This window comes from Actinia tenebrosa, unplaced genomic scaffold, assembly GCF_029948245.1.
Source record: "Actinia tenebrosa isolate PJP-AT-01 unplaced genomic scaffold, QUT_ActTen_1.0 PGA_scaffold1__47_contigs__length_23844297, whole genome shotgun sequence".
Taxonomy (NCBI): Eukaryota; Metazoa; Cnidaria; class Anthozoa; order Actiniaria; family Actiniidae; genus Actinia; species Actinia tenebrosa.
The window spans coordinates 8,627,804-8,648,697 of NW_028292578.1; the positions used below are offsets into that span (position 1 = coordinate 8,627,804).

General features: G+C 35.8%; 1 protein-coding gene across 1 annotated transcript; it reads right to left on the reverse strand.

Moving 5' to 3' along the window:
* Positions 1 to 1,021: 1,021 nt before the first annotated feature.
* LOC116290002 (meiosis regulator and mRNA stability factor 1) lies at positions 1,022 to 19,001 on the reverse strand. The gene is made up of 21 exons (XM_031696969.2): positions 18,289 to 19,001; positions 18,049 to 18,181; positions 17,797 to 17,975; positions 17,145 to 17,424; positions 16,355 to 16,551; positions 15,131 to 15,418; positions 14,883 to 15,055; positions 13,798 to 14,488; positions 11,884 to 12,499; positions 11,614 to 11,813; positions 10,385 to 10,612; positions 10,256 to 10,301; positions 9,803 to 10,005; positions 9,178 to 9,384; positions 9,038 to 9,092; positions 7,910 to 8,103; positions 7,221 to 7,448; positions 5,677 to 5,959; positions 3,736 to 3,825; positions 3,483 to 3,536; positions 1,022 to 2,958 (listed from the first exon to the last, which is right to left on the reverse strand). The coding sequence occupies exons 1-21, from the start codon at positions 18,685 to 18,687 to the stop codon at positions 2,504 to 2,506; spliced, it is 5,199 nt and encodes a 1,732-aa protein (XP_031552829.2). The 5' UTR covers positions 18,688 to 19,001; the 3' UTR covers positions 1,022 to 2,503.
* Between the last annotated feature and the right edge of the window lie 1,893 nt (positions 19,002 to 20,894).

Genomic DNA, 20,894 nt, shown 5'->3' on the forward strand with positions numbered 1-20,894 from the left:
CGACTGCCATCGCTCATCAACATTACCATGACAACCATTATCAACCACATAGCTCACTGTTATCATCATAATTACAATGACAACCAATACCAACATTATCCACTACCACCAGTCATCATTGTCACCATCAGGTTCAATAAAAAACAAAATTCTTAGTTACCCATGTTTATTAATAATAGATTGAAAGAATGTAACTAGCACATAACCTAGCACAAGCAACTGGATAAGGAGAGAGCATAATAATAAATAAATAATAATGGGGTTCTTATAAAGCGCATTATCACAGTCTCAATGTGCTTTACATTGCAGTGGAGGACTTTACAGGCTGCATGTTAAAGTGCTATTAGCAGCCGTGCAGCTTACAATCATGAGTGATTTATTAGTACCTTAGTGTTATGCCTCCAAATTGGGATAGGCTGTTGAACCAGGTGACAATCCCCTACTCTTACACGAATAATTCAACAGGTTCTTTTGTGTCCCCCATTTACTGTAGGTTAGGAAGGGTTGGGAGACAGGGCCTACGGTTTTAAGTCCTTGTCCGAGAAGACTTGAAGGTCTAACCATTTGCAGATGTGATTACAAAGACAGCACCTTCTACTCAGTTATTTTAAGACCCTTAGTATTGGTCCGGCCGAGGCTTGAACCACTACCTTCTGCACAACAGACTGACGCTCTTACCAACTGAGCTAACCGGGTTGTGGTTGTACAATCTATGAAAGTTATGCGTTCTTTTAGTTGCTAATATATTATATTCTATATTTTTTTATTAGCTTCGCCTTGAGTTTTGCATTTAATGGGTTTTTCCCTTGGGCTGGTCTAGGATTTAGTTTTTTTGCTTTTTAATTTTGGGGATGGATTAGTGTGTTAGTGCCTTGTAGGGGACTTAAGTGTCCTATTGTATTTAGCACCTACCTTAGGGTAAATCTTTAAATAAAAATAAATAATAAATATACATTCTTAGTAAATTTTATAATGATGTACTGGCAGATTTTCCAAGATTTAAGTCAACACAACACAAGCCTAAATATTTCATTTTTATTTATAAATTTAAAATGAACATTTTATTCAAAGAAAAATTAGAGACAAAAGTATTGGAGGTTTGATGACCATATGTCATCATTCTCAACAAAATTTATAGAACATTTAACAAAACTCTCTTATTAATTTGCAGGTAATGAAAAAACCAATCAACACAACCATAAATCACAATCTTTCACCAATGGAACACTACCAAAATACACGTACAACTACACACCCAGTTTATAATATATATATATTATTTATCAATATGGTGCAACAATAACAACATGCAAAAACACCATACTTTGTATTTCTTTCAAGGTTCAACTAAATGGAAATGAAACACAAAATATAGGCATCAAACTTAACTTCACAAAAAGTGCCTCTAATAATAGACTTCAACAAGACTTCAAGACCTGAACGAGTATTCCCAACCCCCAGCTCCCTCAAAAAAAAAAAAAAAGAAAGGACTTTTAAACGACCCTAACATACATTTTATCTGGTTGTATCATGTTTACACATTTCTGACCACAAGTGATTGTGTTGAGAATAAGTTTTTGTTTGAGTTGTATCCATATTAATGTGACTTCTTATGTGCAACCGTCGAACAAGGAAATAATACTCTAGGGAATGACAGGTGGTCTGATTTGGGAAAACATTGTGCCAAGGTAAATGGGTCTATTTTAACAAGAAAAATAGATAAAATTAATAACCTTTTCATATCAATAATACCTGTTCCTAGACTCAATTACATACTCAGGGTTAGCCTTATTTCAGCATCAACAAATTCAGAAATTTCATAAAATTTTAAAGAATGTACAGCTTCAAAAACACATGCAAATTCCACTGACCTTCACTGGAATACATAAACATTCAAAACAATTCCATTTAAAATCAAGGCCAACCCTGAGCAACAGAGAATTTGGAGTATTACTAAAAGTGTTTTATTACCAGCTGTGTCATCACTACACTCTATTCTTTGAAGCACAGTTTTGAGCCTATCAGAGAGCATTTAGCAAGATGACATTTCAAGAATACATGGACCTAGTATTTTAATAAATGTTGTCATTGCCAAAGGGGGCAAAACGCGATAGGTGAGTAGGTCATTTCAAGATCCAAGAATATCTGGAATGACTTGGGTTTCTGCTTCTTGTTCTCATCAAGAACATAACCCCTAGTGTTGAGACTGATTCAATGTTCTTTGTGTTTAATGAAACCATTTCCATGTCATGATGACCTATTGCCTATCCCCTTTGGCGATGACAACTACTGAAATAGGAGTATACTACTTATTTGGTTAAACCACAATCGTTACAGATCCTTAGCATAACTGCGCCAAGCACACATTCTAAGGCTTTCTTGTGTGCATGTAATAGATGGGATACTTATACAAACGAGTGAAGCATTTATGCTGAGGGTCACAAATATCTACCCATCCTACTCAATTGTTGTTCCTGCTTAATCAAAATAAAGCTTGATTATTTTATTTGTTGTCTGATATGGAAAAATTAACTGCCAGTTTTATGGGATTGGCCAATTTCTTAGACTTATTTTTTGGTTTTGCTCTTGCTGTCTTTTTACATGGCTTGTTCACTTCCTGCTTTAAGACGGCTGTATTCACAACAGGTGTGTTTAACATTTCTGCTTCAACATCTGACAGTTGTCGTAGACCAGGACTCAAGGCCTCCTGTTGACCCCTTGCCGTTTGACAAGGAAACATAAAGGATGGATTCTGTTCTGATAAGGTACCCTCACTTGAGGTAGATTGGTCAAGTCCTGCTAGGCAAAGCCCTGAATCGAATTCTGTAAAGGATATAAGATCTCTGTGGTGCTGAAGCTGAGGATAGAGTTGTGGTTCAGGTACAGTATTAGGAACAGGAGCCATAAGCCAGTCTTTTGCTTTTATCACTTCATCATTACCACTTAGAACTATCAGATCTACAACGTACAAGTATAGTTCTTTAGGAATGGAATGGGGGTGGGCTTAAAGCGATACAATTATTGTGAGAAACATTTAAACTATTCTGGCATAAAGAATTAACATAAAAGATAGTGCTAACTACGTATTTTCTATGTTGTAATGGACCGTTGTAATGGATGGTTTCAGTTGAATAACAAATATCGATCTGTATGGGTCTTCTTACTATACATATTAGTAGAAAGAGTTCCATCTTCATGTCATAAGACCAATGTATCTAGAAATTTAAAGCATGCCATTTTCTTCTTTCTCCTGGTTAAAAAATTGGATGTCTTGACCTAGGCTTGACCCAAGCTTCCATCAGCATAATAATATGTGATTGTTTTAGATGGTTGAGGAACTGGCAACAAACAGTGATGAGAAGAATGGAATTTTTGACACATGTGATGCTTGGTACTTTTTTATGAGTGGCAACAGCTACTGCAGAGCAAGTCTATCAATAATCTTGTAAGACAGGAGTTACTAAGATCTTGAAAATACTAACCTTCCACACTGGTCTTCTGAGAAGAACATCCTTCAACATTCTCTTCAATCTCTTCTACAAAAACCCAAAACACAGCATTTTATTTATTAAAATGTCTTGGTTGTCTAAATCTGCTACCAAAGCATTTAAAACTACACTACATTTGATAGGGTAACTTGATTTACATGTCAAGGTAATTTTCATCCAGACTCTCTCAGCTACCCCCTTTCAAGATTGAATTAGAATTTATAAGTGGAACATTTAAAAAAAATACCTTCGACAATGACAGATTCTGTATCAGATACCTCGTTGCTCTCAAATGTTTCAAATCCTTGGGCATTCAACCCATTTGTTGCTTTAGGTCCTAGAAAGCAAACAATAATATAAATCAGCTGTTGCATATTGCAAGTAAAGTGCTCTGAGTAGGCAACAAGTTCAGAAATTTTCAATTCCATTGAGAGATTACATTGTAGGGCAGCTAGGATTATCTTCAATTTACCCAAAGATATGGCGTCATCTGATGTACTTGCATTTGACAAATGGACAACAATTAAGTTAGATTATAAATTAGAAATATTTAAGATTTTTCATAAAGCAAGCAATCGTAGTCTACCAGAATCTTTATCAGAAAGTATTTTTATAAAGCGCAATAGTAAATATTCTTTACGCGGAAATGAAACTCTCGCAATTCCAAGGTTTGAAAGCAGATTTTTAAAGGACTCATTGGTGTATCGAGGCTCAGTTCTATGGAATCTAATAATTTGTAATATTGATAAGGTAACACATTCAAATTTTAAGGACATCAAAGTACAGCTCAGTGCCAAGGACTATTTTATAAATTTCAATTTTGACTCTACTGCCTCGACGTCTCGCTTTAGAAAAAAGGACTTTGTATATATGTAACATTATTTTTATTATGGAGTGAATGTAACTGCGCGGGCTGTTGGACTCGCTATGGGTGGCGGGTGCTGTTCAGATGAGGTGAATGCCTATTGACACGGTGTTCACCGCATTTGTCTGTGTTTTCTGCCCCTGGCGGGTCTAATAGCTTGCGCAGTTTGTGTATGTGAATGTGTGTGAGAATTATATATAAGATATTTAAAGTTATCTAAGTTAATTAGCTATATTTTTACAGATTCATACTTATATTATATTTTATTTATTTAATTTATTTTATGCACGACCCCACAAGCTTTTAGCTTTAAATTTTATCATGTTTAAATAAAGGTATTCTATTCTATTCTATTCTAAGTAATAACTGGATATTTATGTTCCCTGCATATTGTTTATCTAATGCCTGTCTCTAAATATGATTTTTTTGTCATAGTGTAGCTGACCACAATGGTACTGACAACAAGTATAGCTGTCTCTTACAATCATATATAAGAAACTGAACACTTACAATAGAAAAAGAAAGTGGTTATCTATTGTTTGTAAATATATAAGCATACATAATAGATGGCTTAGCAATAGGAAGGTAAACAAAGAGGTTATGCGGGTCAAAAGTAGGCTGGTATTTAATATATAATACTAACTTCATTCAGGGACAACACTGATTTTTGTAGTACAAATTGATAAAAACATCCAAATAAAGTCAATTATGCTCGACAAGGACACAATAAATTTATCGTTGCCAATGTCCACAAAAGGGTCAAAAAGGCTAATAAAATAGCTTTACTTTTACCGTAAAAATGTTGTTAAATCATTTCCGAGATAAATAATAAATAAATAAATCTTTGAAAAAATTAATAAGTTGACAAGTTTTAGCTTAAAATGACTTGCTTGCTTCATTGATAAACAAACAGTCTATACACATGCATCCATAGATCGATCCATAGTTCCACTCTATTGCTCTAAGCACATGCTCTGAGGGTCATAAAGTAGGATCATGGGTTGTAAAAATAATTTTTTAAATAATTATCTTTAATTATATTTTTCTTACCAAGCACGATTTTCATTAAGCATTCAAGAGCTTAGAGCAATAGCGCAGAACTCTTGATGCATGTGTTGAGCAGAAATATGGATTGAACATAGTAGGTGATGCCCGCTGAACACAAAAACTGCATGCTACAAAAATGGCCCAAATGCAAGATCAGGGTTGCTGCTCCCTTCATGGCTGACATCAATAAGGTAGACACCATACTGACATGATGTTAATTCTGATCAACGATTTCTCTATTTTGTAATATATATCAACCAACATGACACAACTAACCAATGCATTCTAGCAGTACATCTGTGTTCTTTAGTAATACCACCATTTTATCAGCACCTTTGCCACGCAACTCAGTCACATGTGGTATTGCCATTATGACTTCTGACAGCCGTGAATAACCATAATCTGCTGCTTTAAGTGGTCTGTTGAAGAGTTGTTGAAAACATGGAGCGAACCGGTTGAGGGAGATACAACCTTCATAATGAGTCAGAAGTTTCTTTGCTTCAATGGCGAATGACTGAAGATAAGTAAGAGAAATTCTTTTTTTTCCATCACCATTTACCTAAACCAATAACAAATATTCAATAAATTAGTTCATCACCCACCTCATTACCATTAGGAAAAAATATTTCAAATAATGATCAACGATTAGATATTTGCTAAAAGTGCTCCCTGTACATTTACAGATGATCTCTCACTCATTCTGTGCACTAGTATTATACTGTTATATTGCCATGAGCTAAAAGTTTGATTCTTTACTTTTTTGCTATATAAATCATAATTTATTATTATTATTATTATTATTATTATTATTATTATTATTATTATTATTATTATTACTATTATGGCAAGTTTTATTTGTCTGTATATATCATGTTTACATTGACCAGCGGACTAAGTCTAGGCTGGTTAAGTTCATTATTTTTTTCAATCCTTTCTTCAGCTTATTACTATTACTATTATTATTATTATTATTATTATTATTATTATTATTATTAATAATAATAAATGTATAGTCTTAATATAGTATTATATCAGTGTGAAGAGCTGGACTCGTGTTTTGAGCTATTAATTTATTTTACAAGTATGTTTTCATCGATAAAATAAGTAATTTGTACATATATTTGTTATTTTATATTCGTTATTTTATATTCATAATCTCTCTTTTTTTATTGTTTTATAATTATAAAAATATTCTTATCACATGTCAGTTTATTATTCAATAAAGGATTTATTATCATTATTATTATTATTATTATTGTCATTTTATTACCACTACTAAAATGCTTTGCAAATTTACTTTCTTATTAAATTATTTGTATTTCCTTGAGAATAGTAAGACAATCGTTGCTAACAAAAGAAAATGTGCAAAGAATTCTTGTAGTGGTAGTAAATGACGCTACAACATAAGTGACCCATTGCTTATTACTATTTATCCCACACCATTGAAAATACAGCCAATCAATATGCAGGAAAGCTGTTGTATATTTGTAGGTATTACTTTCCCACTTGCTATCATACACTGCATGTTTAATCTACATGTGTATTTCCTATGGTGTAGGGTAACAGCAGGCTTGGATTCTGCATTGAGATGTCGTTCATACCAAGACATCCCCACTCATGGCTGGGAGGTGGCCCTAACTCCTTATCCTTTATGTCATTGAATAAAATGCAAAATTATGCTTGTAGACAGAGTATTTTTGCAAAACCAAAATTTATCTGAGGCTTTGAAATTCTATTCACTTTGATTTTAAAATCTCTAAAACATGCCAAATTATCATCTAAATGAGTACAAATCATCATCATCATTAATATTAACTGACCTTGATAACAGAACACATGTAGTTGAATACATCCAACAGATTGGTAAAACCATAATGCTCCAGACAAAGTGCATGTCCAAAGTGTTTCTCGTACACCTTAGGTAGATTTGATATAAGGATACTTTTGCCCGTTTTTGCACTCAGCAGACTGACTAAATCACGAGCAAGACATCGCAACACGTATTCTTGCTTTAAACATACTGCTGCAAAATCTCCACTTCCAATTACCTAAAGTTTAACAGTATGTAGTGGTAAGATGATAACTTTCACAAATCTATTTAATTAGCTGTTTATTAAATGACAGAGGTAAAGTTTAAAATATGAAGGAAAAACTGCAATATTCTTTGTTTGAGGTTTATCCATACTACTGTATTTTATCAAGCATTTCTTGTACGTAAAAGTATCCCGACTATTCAAATGTCTCCAATGTACAGAAAAACAGGTCAAATTACTAACAGCTATTTCAAAAAACTATAGATGATGTTTCGTTGCATGCTGCATGTCATTAGGAGCAGGAGACCACCTTTTTTAGTACAAGCTGGCTCTGAGATCTGAATGCCTGTGGTTAGAATACAATGGCCAAGCCACAATTGGTTTATGAGATGACAGAGAATAAGCAGACTAAATATACTCAATATTCATAGCTGCATATGCTAATGATTACAGCATTTTGGGTTCTTGCATCTTACCTCAATGCTGTCTGACAGAGCCAATAGTAATGAATCCAGATTTGAGCACCCCCATCTTTGTGGTTTGATTACATGTCCTCTGTGATGACTGTAAATATCAGCAAGAGCTAATCTTGAAACACGAGCTCCAGGAAATCTTATTAAAAGGCTTTGAAGATCTGTTGCTAACTTCTTCAGAGCATGACTCTGTTGTTCTAAATCATAAAACAAGTTTATTAGTGATTTGATTAACCATAAAACATTGCAACATTAAATTCTTTAAAATGTAGATACTAAAACATTGGTTCTGTAAGGGACTTCAACCATGACCTCCTGCATGAAAGTCAAATGCTCAATTAATAAGGTATCAGGGTACCCCTAGCAACCAGTGTACTTTCAACTCTTAATAGCGCAAAACCTTTTAATCAAAACCTCAACAAAGTATACATTTTCTGAAAGCTGAATAAATGTAGAAACTATTCCTTTTTTTCCTTTTTGTAAAATACATTTATCCTTTTAAGTTAGAGCAAATTATTCAAATTTTCACCGTGGTATCTTCACGGAGTTCGATGACAGCCAGTAATGATTGGAAACCAATGCTTATTATCTTTCCAAGATCACAAGACATCACTCTCCGATTTTTGATTAATTGCCCCGTTGCTTTTTTATATGCTCCTAAAGTTATGATGCTGCTATATCAGCTGTATCCGAGCCAAAATCCACAATAATTTTAGAAATAAGCAAAAAATCAAAAATTGGAGACACACTTTTGAAGAACAACTATCCAAGATGACTTCCTCAAAATTTCAGTTAAATCTGTTAAATTCCCTTTGACATCGGACTCAAAATGTACGGGTAACTGAACGCAAAATCACTTCCGAGAAAAACGCAAAAATGTTTCTGACTGAGCGGAAGCGCCTTTGTTGACACAAACCATTTTTTTAATTACTTGCTATTAAAAATCACTATCGAAATTTTTTTGGAAGAAAATCATATATTATATATTTTATCGCAAAATGTAAAAATGTAAAAATTGATACTTTTGAGCAATTTTGGGGTACCCTGATACTTTAATTGAACCAACCAGCGTCCATGATGTGTCAAGATGTTAAAAAGATAATTTGCCCAATTGTTTGATAATTCACCAACCCTTTTCTGATCTTTGATTACAGCATATGATTTTATCATTTTCCACACCAATGATCTACAAGCAAACAAGAACACATCATTCATTTTAACTCTCCAGCCTAGTTTAAAAACCACAGAAATACTTCTTTCACATGTTTTACCTGCAACTTCTTGTTAGAATTCTTCACTATGTTTGTTAATTGGTCTGACGTAAGCGTGAATTGTTTGTTAAAATGCTTCTGATAAAGGGATGGTAGTTGGCTCACTGCTACAAAACCACCATCTTGTATACTAACTAAATCAACAATATTTCTTTCAATAGTCGCATCTTCTAGACTTGCATACATTTCACCACCAATATTATTCACCTGGAAAAACAATAAGATAGCTACGGTGATATTTCCCTGCTAGCAGAGCCTATTTTCCTTTTGTTTTGGTTGTGAGAAAAATAGACTCTGCCGATGTAAGTCGTTATTTTTGTCACGCATGTGTGGTGTAACTTAGCAACGCTGTCATGATTTTGACAGCCGCTCTTGTCAAACAACGTTTGGCGCGATGGTGTGTTACATTTGCTCATGAGCACAACATGTACTCAGTTAAAAACCAGTTTTAAAACTGGTTTCGTTCGTCCAGGATCGTGGACGGCGGTGTATCAAAGGAAACGCTCTGCATCGGCAGAGTCTCCTTCCTCCCCGTCTGAAAGAAGGGAGAGAAAGAGAAGAGAGACTCTGCTAGCAGGGAATGGTGATATGTATGATATATAGATACAGTGTATATGCAACCAACCTGTACACCAGAAACATGTCGAAGTAGGTCTTCCAGTCTTGTGAACCCACATTCACTGATTCTCAAATTCTTGCCAAAGTGTTCATGATACTTGTTCATCACCATAGACACATGGAGTTGCATATTCTCACAGGCCAATAACTCAATTACCTCATGAGACACAGTTTTAAAAGTATTTTGAAAGTCAGCCACTTCAGTATCATCTATAGGGACAAAAAGATGCAAGGTAACAATCATATACATGTACATGTAGTTCTTTTGATATTATCAATATAACCTGATGACTAGCATTGGTGTGTTAAATACAACAAGTGAATAAAAAGGAAACTTAAACACTGTGTAAAAAAGATTCTAACAATACTGTTATGTTACGGATATTAGTTGTCTGTCTTAGTAAAACAAATAAGAAAAAAACAGATTTTATATTTAGACTTTATAAAACCATGGCTTTACCTTTTCTAATGAGGTCGACCATTATCTTTACCCCATGATTGGACAACTGCAACACAAGAATATAGCACATCACAGCAATAAAACAAATTGCACAGATATCAGAATATTCTTTTGGAATCTTCTACCTACCTTAGCAACATCTGATACACTTCTAATTAGGTCTATCAGATTCTCAAATCCATAATCAGCTATTCTACATTTATGACCAAAACAGCTTTGGTAGGAAGTCATGAAAGTATCCAAGGAAAGACAGCAGTTAGGATGTGACTCTAGTAGAATCTTAACTTCTTCCTTAAAGGCTTTGATCTTGAGGTTAGGTGTGAGTGTCACATATCTATCTAGTCCTTCCTCTTCCATCTGAAGTCAATACCAAAACAACTATTTAGTCCACTCCACTGGGGCACACCGTATCAAGGTACATATTCCCTCTACAGTATTAAACAGTAATCTATCTACTATAATAGCACAGCACAACTGTGACGTCATAAAAACGAAGACAAAGGCGAAATTGGGACAAACAAACTTACAAGTTTACTTTCAGCAGATAATTTTCACAGCCGATCACAGTTGATCTTAGTTAACACTGGTTATTATTGTAACTTTAAGTAAAAATAATAAAATCGCATCGTAAAATCCTCATAGCGGTTAAACAGAATGTAATGTTTGTCCGAAACTTTAAGCTATTTTTAGAAGCATTGCGCAGCGCTATTGTAATTTAGCTGTGGTATGACTGTCACAGTAGTAGCACCAGTGCTTCCTTATATAGTACTCAGTACAAAGAACATGGCCCATATAGAGTCCTCAAATATAATCCCCTGCCCACTAAACAGGGATCAATAAACTGTATGTAACATCACAAAACTAGACTTTAACAGTCCCTCCTTTCCCTCCTAACTAAATGAGTAGGGTTTACTTCCCTGCATTATTACCATGGGGAGTGGGGGCTAACCCTGCATTAGTACCATGGGGAGTGGGGGGTAGCCCTGCATAAGTACCATGGGGAGTGGGGGCTACCCCTGCATTAGTACCATGGGGAGTGGTGGCTAGCCCTGCATTAGCAGCATGGGGAGTGGGGGCTAGCCCCGCATTAGTAGCATGGGGAGTGGGGGCTAGCCCCGCATTAGTACCATGGGGAGCGGGGGCTAGCCCTGCATTAGTACCATGGGGAGTGGGGGCTAGCTCTGCATTAGTACCATGGGGAGTGGGGGCTAACCCTGCTTTTCCTCTCCTTGCACCCCACCTACTTAACTACTATCTCAAAGTGTCCACAGGAATTCTAAAACTTAGTATTTTAAAAACTCATCTTTACTAAGTCTGAGGGAAAAGTTGGACTGCTTGCAGTTTATCATAAAACACACCTTAACAACAGTTGGTAAAGCTTCAAGCAAATCTTTTACAGACAAAAATCCATAGTTAACAGGATCAAAAGGTGACTTCCTGTTAAACCACTTTTGATAGGCAGATATTAAGTGACTTAGTGGTAGTCGGAATTGCTGCTGTGCTTTAAGAAGCTCCTCAAGTTCAAGTGATAGTTCTACAAGCTTGTCAAGGACTCCACCTAGTGCAAATCCATTAAAACGAACGTTAGAATGTATTATGTTCTTACACAAATGTAGATGCTAACTTACCATTAACTATTCCTTGTTTTGCCCAGGTCACCACATCTTTACCAGACACATCTCTTTCAATACAAACGTTGGGAACAGCTCGTAGAGCATCTGGCAGAAGCAACCCAGAGTCCCCTACTTCTATTTCTTTGCCATATTTCAACCAATATGATGCAGCAAAATTAGCCAAAATCAAGTTGCCTTTGTGATGTTTCAAGAGAATGTGCACTTCCTTTGTGAATGTTAAAGGGTCTACAAGAACTTTAACAGAACTTATGGCAGCAGTAGATAAAACAATAGCCTCAGTACCTGGCTTGCCTACAACAGTTACTAGATCAGGAATCATCATTAGCACACCCATATCAAATGGATGAGAGCACCTTTCATAAAACACACCAAGAAACTTGTTTAACGGCATCCACTTTAAAGGTGCTTCTTTCAACACAGAAATAACTTCACATGACATGAAATACAGTTCCTTCTCTTTCTCAGTTACTATTGATGCTTTTATAAATGTTCCAAACATCTTTTGGTTGTTGACCTTGGAAACAGCAATCTGGGCATCAGTGAGTTTAGGAACCTTAACAAATGCACAGAGTGCTAACCCTTCATCAGCTTGTACAACAACAGAATATACCTGAAAAGACAAAAAAGGCAATTGTATATCTGTATGTACATATATTTGGGTATACACTCAATTGAAGAATTGTTGTCAGGTTCAGAAACATAGAACATAAAAGCTGAGACCGAATTGGCACATGGGAAATGACATAATTATATTATAATTCATTCATTTGCGCCATCCATGCAGTCGGTTTAGAATGACAAACGCATATTAAAAACAGTGGATGATGCCACATTTTAGACATCTATTTTCGTCAATTTATTACTCTCTATAAAATCAGAACCCAAATAAACTTATATGTACCTGTTATTTATTTGTAGTAGCTTTCAGAACCAAAATACCTTTCAAATATCAGGTAACCTTGCAAAATAATTTAAAAGTCGAAGCCATTGATCAGGCACATTGCCCTTTAACATGACTAACTTATCCCTTGGAACTGATCTTTGATTACAGAAAATACTGCTTTGAATATCTGAATCGAAGCATAAATCAAAATAATCTATTTTCCATCAAGTTTGAAAATTCTTAGAAATCCTTGCTTATTAGAAGTCCTTATCATCTAGCTATTAATTCTTGTTAACAATAACAGGAAATCAATATTTCTAGTTCGGCTATATTGAATTACAGAAGTCAACAAAAAAGAGAATGCATACAGTAGCCATTTAATTACATCACATGATCAGCTAGCTCTGCCCTCTCTTCATCATTTAGCAACATGCTGACATTGATTGATTGATCGATTATAGGGTAGCATAGGTGGCGTTCGCAGCTAACACGTCGTCTTTCACCGCTGTGAGTCCAACAGGTCGCTGGTTCCAGCCCTGTGGTCGCCTGTTTCCTCCCTCCGTAAAAATCAACATGTGAGTTGAGAGTTGTGTGTATAGAATATTCTAATGTAGTAAGGAGTATGTATGGAAGATACACGGCCCCACAAGCTTCTAGCTTAAATGCATACCGTGTATAAATAAAAAAGATTCATTTTATTTATTTTATTGACAGCTGGCACATGCTAATTGACCGGACTGTAAACTGGAACCCTATAGCAGAAGCCAGCTAAGGTCTCTTGGGTAAGGTCCCAAAGACTCCTGGTTACTATTGCGCAACATGTCCATTTTGTCAACAAGAAATCAAAAAAGGTATTTTATGACCAGTTTTATCAGAGGTAACCCTGTAAAAATGTTTAAAGCCAGACATATTAAAGATATCAAATTGAGCTGCAGTGTAAAAATAGTCCAACATTCTGATTGTCGGCCACTATTCCTTCCCCCTTGTTTGTACAATGTAAGGTATTTCATGGTAAGGAATCTCACCTTGCAGTGCTCTCTAAAGACAGATGCTAACTTTTTCTTCAGTTCTTTATTACTGACATTTTCATCTAGGTTGTTCACCATAATATCAACACCTCCCTTCTGTTGCTCCAACACTGTCATGTTATGCAGATTGGCCAACCATGAGGCAGTAATGTGTTGTGGTCCAATAACTGGTAAAGGTAGTGGGTATCCAATCCCTTGTGTGTGGATCTGTGAGCAGGGTAGATTCACAACACCATGGTAAAAAGGGTTTTGCCACATTGCTCCATAGTTACACGATGGGTTAATTGTTAGTGATTGTGTTCCTGATGTAGAGACGCAAGTAACAGAAGGATTGTTTTTTATATTAGATGGAGTACACAAAATTTCTTCAAGGTCTTCTTCAAGCTGTCCATTTTGACAATACTGATGATGTCTATCCATCTGTGGTATAAGCTTGTCTCTTATCAAAGATGATTGTGTTGAATGCACTAATGGGTCTGTAGTTTTCCTTTTTTCTTTCTTTGAGCCTGGTATACTCCTGGTAACTCCATCAGGTACCTCTCCCATCATATCTAGCTTCTCTATTTTTTCAGAGGGCAACTTATTCTTTGTTCTTAATGGGCTTGAAGTTAAGCTTGTCTTAGACACTGTGTGATTCACTTCAATCAGTGAACCAAAAACATCCTCTTTGTCTAAGCGCTTTTTTGCTCTGAAAATCATAAAGAAAATCATTTGTTTTTTGTTGTTTTTTTTCCGTAAAGATAGCACTTACTACCAAGTGGCTAACAAACCTGTGGTGATCATTAAGCTGATGTCACGCTGGACAATTTGCAACAACAATTTTTCCTGTGTAACATGTTGATTTTCGAACAAACGTTACACGAAAAGTTGACTTGTGTAATGTATTAAAAATTGACGAGTCGTATCATGAAAAATGGTTGTTGTGAAAATCCTGTGTAACATCAGCTTAAAGTAGTTCTATAAAGGGAAAAATTCAGAGAAAAACCTCTCAAAAAACAGGAGAGAACCACATAAAAATTTTATTCACAAGACACCAAATCTGGAAATCAAACCTGGGTCAAGTGTTGATATTTAATACCTACCTTGCAGCACTTTGTTGATTAGGAAACTTCATAACAGCAGTACGGCCTGTTACACTTGTCACCTTTCCTCCACAGTTATCTGATAACTTGTGAAGCCTTGTTTTGATTTGTGTGACATCTTTTCCAACAGGAAGATTTAAAATACTAAGCTCTGCACTTGTAATGCTGACATCCTTAAAAAATCATATCATCATATCTATAAGATTATTAATCATTAAAAACATGCAATGTCTATAACTTAAAGGTACCTTTGCTTGTATTTTAACTGGATGCAAGTCATTAGTAAACAAATCAAATCTCTCAGCTTGATGAGCACAAGCCAATAAAGCAGAATGAGCCTGAGCATTGTGAAGACAGATAACGGTCAAGTTGTGTCTGTGACGCAAGTCAGACAACTCTGCTGCAAAGTTGATATCACCAGATACTAGCACAACTGTTGCTGGAGGTGGGTAGGACTGGGCAAACCTGCGTAGACTTTGTCGCAACTTATCATCAGCAGCATTTTTGGAAGTTGCATTGATGTGCACAACAGTTACCTAGCAGAAGACAATAAAGTTTAACAGCATTGACGTGTGATCTGTACGAGAGACTGATTCAACGTTCATACGTGATCTGTAAGACAGACTAATTCAACAAACACTAACAGACAATAAAGTGTAACAGGGTTCATGTCTGATCTGTACAACAGACTGATTCAACAAACACTAACAGACAATAAAGTGTAACAGGGTTCATGTCTGTTCTGTACAACAGACTGATTCAACAAACACTAACAGACAATAAAGTGTAACAGGGTTCATGTCTGTTCTGTACAACAGACTGATTCAACAAACACTAACAGACAATAAAGTGTAACAGGATTCATGTCTGATCTGTACAACAGACTGATTCAACAAACACTCCTAACAGACAATAAAGTGTAACAGGTTTCATGTCTGATCTGTACAACAGACTGATTCAACAAACACTAACAGACAATAAAGTGTAACAGGGTTCATGTCTGATCTATACGACAGACTGATTCAACAAACACTAACAGACAATAAAGTGTAACAGGGTTCATGTCTGATCTGTACAACAGACTGATTCAACAAACACTAACAGACAATAAAGTGTAACAGGATTCATGTCTGATCTGTACAACAGACTGATTCAACAAACACTAACAGATAATAAAGTGTAACAGGTTTCATGTCTGATCTGTACAACAGACTGATTCAACAAACACTAACAGACAATAAAGTGTAACAGGGTTCATGTCTGTTCTGTACAACGGACTGATTCAACAAACATTAAACGAACAATAAAGTGTTACAGGGTTCATGTCTGATCTGTACAACAAACTGATTCAGCAAACACTAACAGACAAAGTATAACAGGGTTTATGTCTGATCTGTACAACAGACTGATTTAAAAAACAGTTCAAGAAAGTGTAAAGTGAGAAAGTCTAATTCAATAAATTCTGATGTTACCTGAGACTTGTTTAGTTCTTCAATGATCTCTTTCTTTTCTTTACTAATATCACATACACACATGAATTCAGCTTCTCTTTTACTTGTAAAGAATACTTCTCTTAACTTCTTGACAATGTCTACAGCAGACTTTCCTTTAGGAACAGGGCAGTTCTCAATGTCCCAAAATACACCAATGGGTTCTAATTCCTGTTTGCCTGATAATGTTAAATACAGTTAACAACATTGGTTAATCCATTGGTTGTTATTGTTGTGAGTCAGAGGTATTGTTACAGGGTCCGAAATTAGCAGTCGTCCAGTCGTCAGGGACGACTAAAGTTTGCAAATTCAGATGACTAGATTTTGGAATGTGGTTGTCCTTCTGACGACCTATGTTTTTGCCAAGGTGTTTTCTTTTAGAAAAAAATAAAAGAGTCCGTAAAGTCCGAATATAATTCTAAATTATATTTCTCCTGCTTAAAACCTAGAAAGTTCATTTTTCAACTGATAAACTTTCAAAAATTCAAGATAACACATTTGTTGGAAGCTATTGAATACTGCTGACAATTTTGATTGCATCTTCTGCATTATAGCTAACTGCTGACCATTGTCATTCAAGCTCTACAAAAGAGCGTCCAAGTGGGACTCCTAAGTTTTGCTCTGGACACCTTAGAATTGGAACATGGTTATCCAAAGGACCACTTAGCTCAAAATTTAATTTCGAACCCTGTGTTAATCATGGATAATGCCTCATAGGTGTATCACTTGTATATTATATAATAACTAAAATAAGACAAATCATTGAACTTACTATCAATAGTATTTCTAACAGAAGGAGAATTGGGACATTTATGTCCTCCATACACTTTACCCTCTGGCGAATATTCAAATGTACTCAAACTATCACCGGAGTGTTCATATTTACTACCACAAGCTGTACATGTGCAAACAGTACTGGTTTTGGAAGAACTACATGAACAGGATGGTTTGACAGGTTTTGGATGGTACAATGGAATAAATGCTTCTTGCTGCTTTGATTTGAGGCATGAATGCTTAGTTCTTTCTGCTTCACTGAAAAACACTGCTTTACACTGAAACAGAAGGGAAATAGTAACAATGAACATTAAGTTAGATACAATAAAAATAGTACAACCGACAGTTTCAATGTCATCAATGAGTATAAGCCTAGGTGCTGTTGTACAATCTATACAGTCAGGACACAAAAGTAACGCTTACAACTTGCAAAATGTTTGGGGGGGAAAACTAGCTAAGTTTTGCATGATGACCACAGTCTAGAAAGTGAAGAACTGAAAAGTTTAAAACCTGCATCAAGTAACTTTTGTTATTTATTGTGGTCAATCCCTAGTGACTTTGATATTTTGGCTAGAAGGTTTAAAAATTAACTTTGAGCCCTGACAGTAGGGTTTTGATGTATACAACATGTCTATATCAAGTCTACCAACCCCTGAACAGGCTCCAGAGGGTACAGGTTCTCTTCCTCTCTTGATGTGTTCTTCCATTGCCTCCATTTCCAAGAAGTGTGTATCACATTCCTCAAACCCACATTCTCCATTGCATTTAAATGCATTATGTGAAGGGCATCGAGACTGGGGATCTTTCACAGCAACGTCATTTTTACTTTCTACAAAATGAGGATCAATGCATTACATATATACAAAATATTTTGGGATATCTGTATCTGTATGTTTAGTTACCTTTCGAATCATTCTTGAGTATATTGACCACTGGATGTCTGTAACTACACTCAACATCTCTGCATTGGTCAATAAGCCACTTATCGCAGACTGTCTCTGTTGCTTGAGCTCCCATGCAGTGACGATATGGACACTGAGTACAAAAACAACAGTCATCGATGATTATTTGGTAGTAGTGCATGCTTTATAGTAATAATTATTTAATACACTATAAGAATAATTGGTCCTACATGTACTTACCATACCAGCTTTAAAGGGGCATTTCTTTTTCTCGACGAAATAATTACAGTCCAAAAGTACCTTTTCATCATCTTTCTCCTGTTTTGGAGGACTAAGGGGTTGTCTAGATATTTTTAGTTTAGAAGGCCCTTTCGTTTCAATTATTTGACCAAAAACATGACAGCCATCCAAGGCTATGGCTGCGGCCTCGCTCACTTCGTACGAGCCAAAACTAACAAAACCACACTTTTTTGACTGGCCTCTATCATCCTTGAGAATTGTTATATTACTCACTGACCCAAATTTACTAAATATGTCCCTAAGCATAGCTTCGTTGGTGTTGGAAGCCAAGCCACCGACCCAGACAGGGAACGAAGCTTCCGCCATCTTGTCATCCTTACACTGACCCCACTGCATCATGGATATTTATCAAACACGTATTACCCGACATGTATTTGGAGAGGTTCCCGCCAAACCGAGCTCCACGTGGCTTCAGGGTGGGAAGCAAGTAGAAACTAAAACTATCCTCCTTCTAATACTATTCCAATGTTCCGAAGACCAATATCAGTCTTTGAAAAAGTCGTTTGCTTATAGCTTATAGCCCGACATAATATTCGTTTGTCTCATTTGTAGAAAGTATAGCTATACCACGTTTCTGACATGATGCCGCCAAGGGAGACTGGAGTCAAACAGGACCTATTACTTTTATTTACACTTTACGAAGGATGCTGTTTCTTGCAAAATCATATTGCACAGTGATTTGAGCTTCAAAATTAAACTGAATTAACAATTCCCTGCGCCATCTTGAAAGGTAGCCGTGCCTTTGCATCGAATTCGAAGCGAGACGAACGGTGAGCTTGCAATGATAGAAAAATGTGAATGATTGTTCAAGGTGTTAAAAAAGGTCTTTATCATTGCAAGCTCACCGTTCGTCTCGCATCGATACAAAGGCACAGCCACCTTTCAAAATGGGGCAGGGAACTGTAAAAGGGACTATTGAAGTATGACGTCACATACACCCAGAGACTTTTTTCTCTTTCGGCATGACATTTGTCATGAATCAAGTATGCTAGTTTATTTACAGGCTTGCTTGTTTGTCTTTGTGCTTCAGTCAAGTCATAGTTAATGGAGCATTAACTATGTTCAATCTGTATGACCAATGAAGTGTTTCAAAGTTTGATTACTATATACTGCATGTTGTTTGAGTGTTTATACGTCACTTCACTATTGTTCTCCACCGCGACCAATGAAAATAATTAAAGAACTAGAGAAGAATGGCTATAAAGGCCGGCATAATCAGTAAGACAGATATCGACGCCTGTTGGAGAGGAAACAGTTCTTGGATAAGAGAATATAAACCGAACCAACTTTTGAGGAAAAGAGATAGAGATTCAACGGCTCAGTTACGAAAAACGAGTTCATTAGCTCGGCAAGCCATACTTGGCGATTTGGTTACGATATGCATCTCGTAGAACAAAGCCTGGTATTGCTATGCATTGGTAAGTCATGAACAAGGCCGGCTGAAGATAATTTTAATAACTGGATCAGCTAAATCACAGATTTTTCTTCTTTCTCTCTTTTCAGTATTGTCGGCAAGTGCAAGTGGTATGTATACACTTATATCTTGTGTTAAAATGTTGTATTTAAACATCCATGACGTGCATCATAAACATTAGTCGCTAGTTTTCTGCTAATCACGTAACACCGTATATAAAGAAAATAGTAATCTACGTGTTAATCCATACAAACGTAGGCTGATATCAAAATAATCAATCCTCTCGGAGTTGGGTAAAAATCATTGTTGATTCAGACATTTAAAGGTTATGTAAGTGAATTTAGACATTAAGATGAATAGGGTACAACCCCTCGACCTAAATATGGGGTTACTAAAGAATATACGGTAGTTGAAAAATCGAAAATTGAAATTGAGTAAATTCACGAAGAAATCTACAGAGATGAATTCATGATGAATTCTATAGACAATATTCTTACAAATAATCCCTGCCAAGCCAGCAATCCACTTGGTTTGAAAAAGCATGGCGTTTTGAATTCTTTGAAGTTCTTTCATACCCTGCATGTAGTTTCACTGTGAATATCATCTGCTTAAATACAGTTTTCTAAATATATAGAATCCATGTGAACCGGATCTACAAGACTTTGTATATTCTGATGACTTTTTTGATAGATTTTTTTCCTCTCTTGATCAGTAAATCCTATCTTAAAGCCGGATCAACGTTATATGTACTCACTATACTGATTTATTTTATTACCTTTTCAAAGTTGAGCTTTCTGATTCAAAATTGTGAACTAAAAAAAGGATATAAAATTGATAGAGAATCAAAACAATAGTAAAACTGGGTCTTGCACGACTGATTTGTCTTCTGCAAATTAACAATTGCTTTTCGTAATGTTAAAAACGTAAGGCAAAATAACTAATTCTTTTGGTAATTTCTTTCGAGTATAGTTAACAGAGTGAATATTAACTCTACTTTCGAGCGAGAAACATTTCTTCAAGAAACATGTTATCCTTTTTGGCGATATCAACTGGGTCTTTTTTAGTGACTGAGGAATTTTTAGGCTCACTAGGTATTCATGCACCGCTCAGGTATGGACAGGAACCATGCTGT

What these genes read in the sequence shown, in the direction of transcription:
- LOC116290002 (XM_031696969.2), bottom strand. Translation starts at nt 18,687, where the DNA reads ATGATGCAGTGGGGTCAGTGTAAGGATGACAAGATGGCGGAAGCTTCG. An exon ending in AAAACAAGGAATAGTTAATG is followed by an intron (nt 11,814 to 11,883) that starts GTAAGTTAGCAT and finishes GATTTGCACTAG; the next exon opens with GTGGAGTCCTTGACAAGCTT. An exon ending in TAATCAAAGATCAGAAAAGG is followed by an intron (nt 8,104 to 9,037) that starts GTTGGTGAATTA and finishes TTTATGATTTAG; the next exon opens with AACAACAGAGTCATGCTCTG.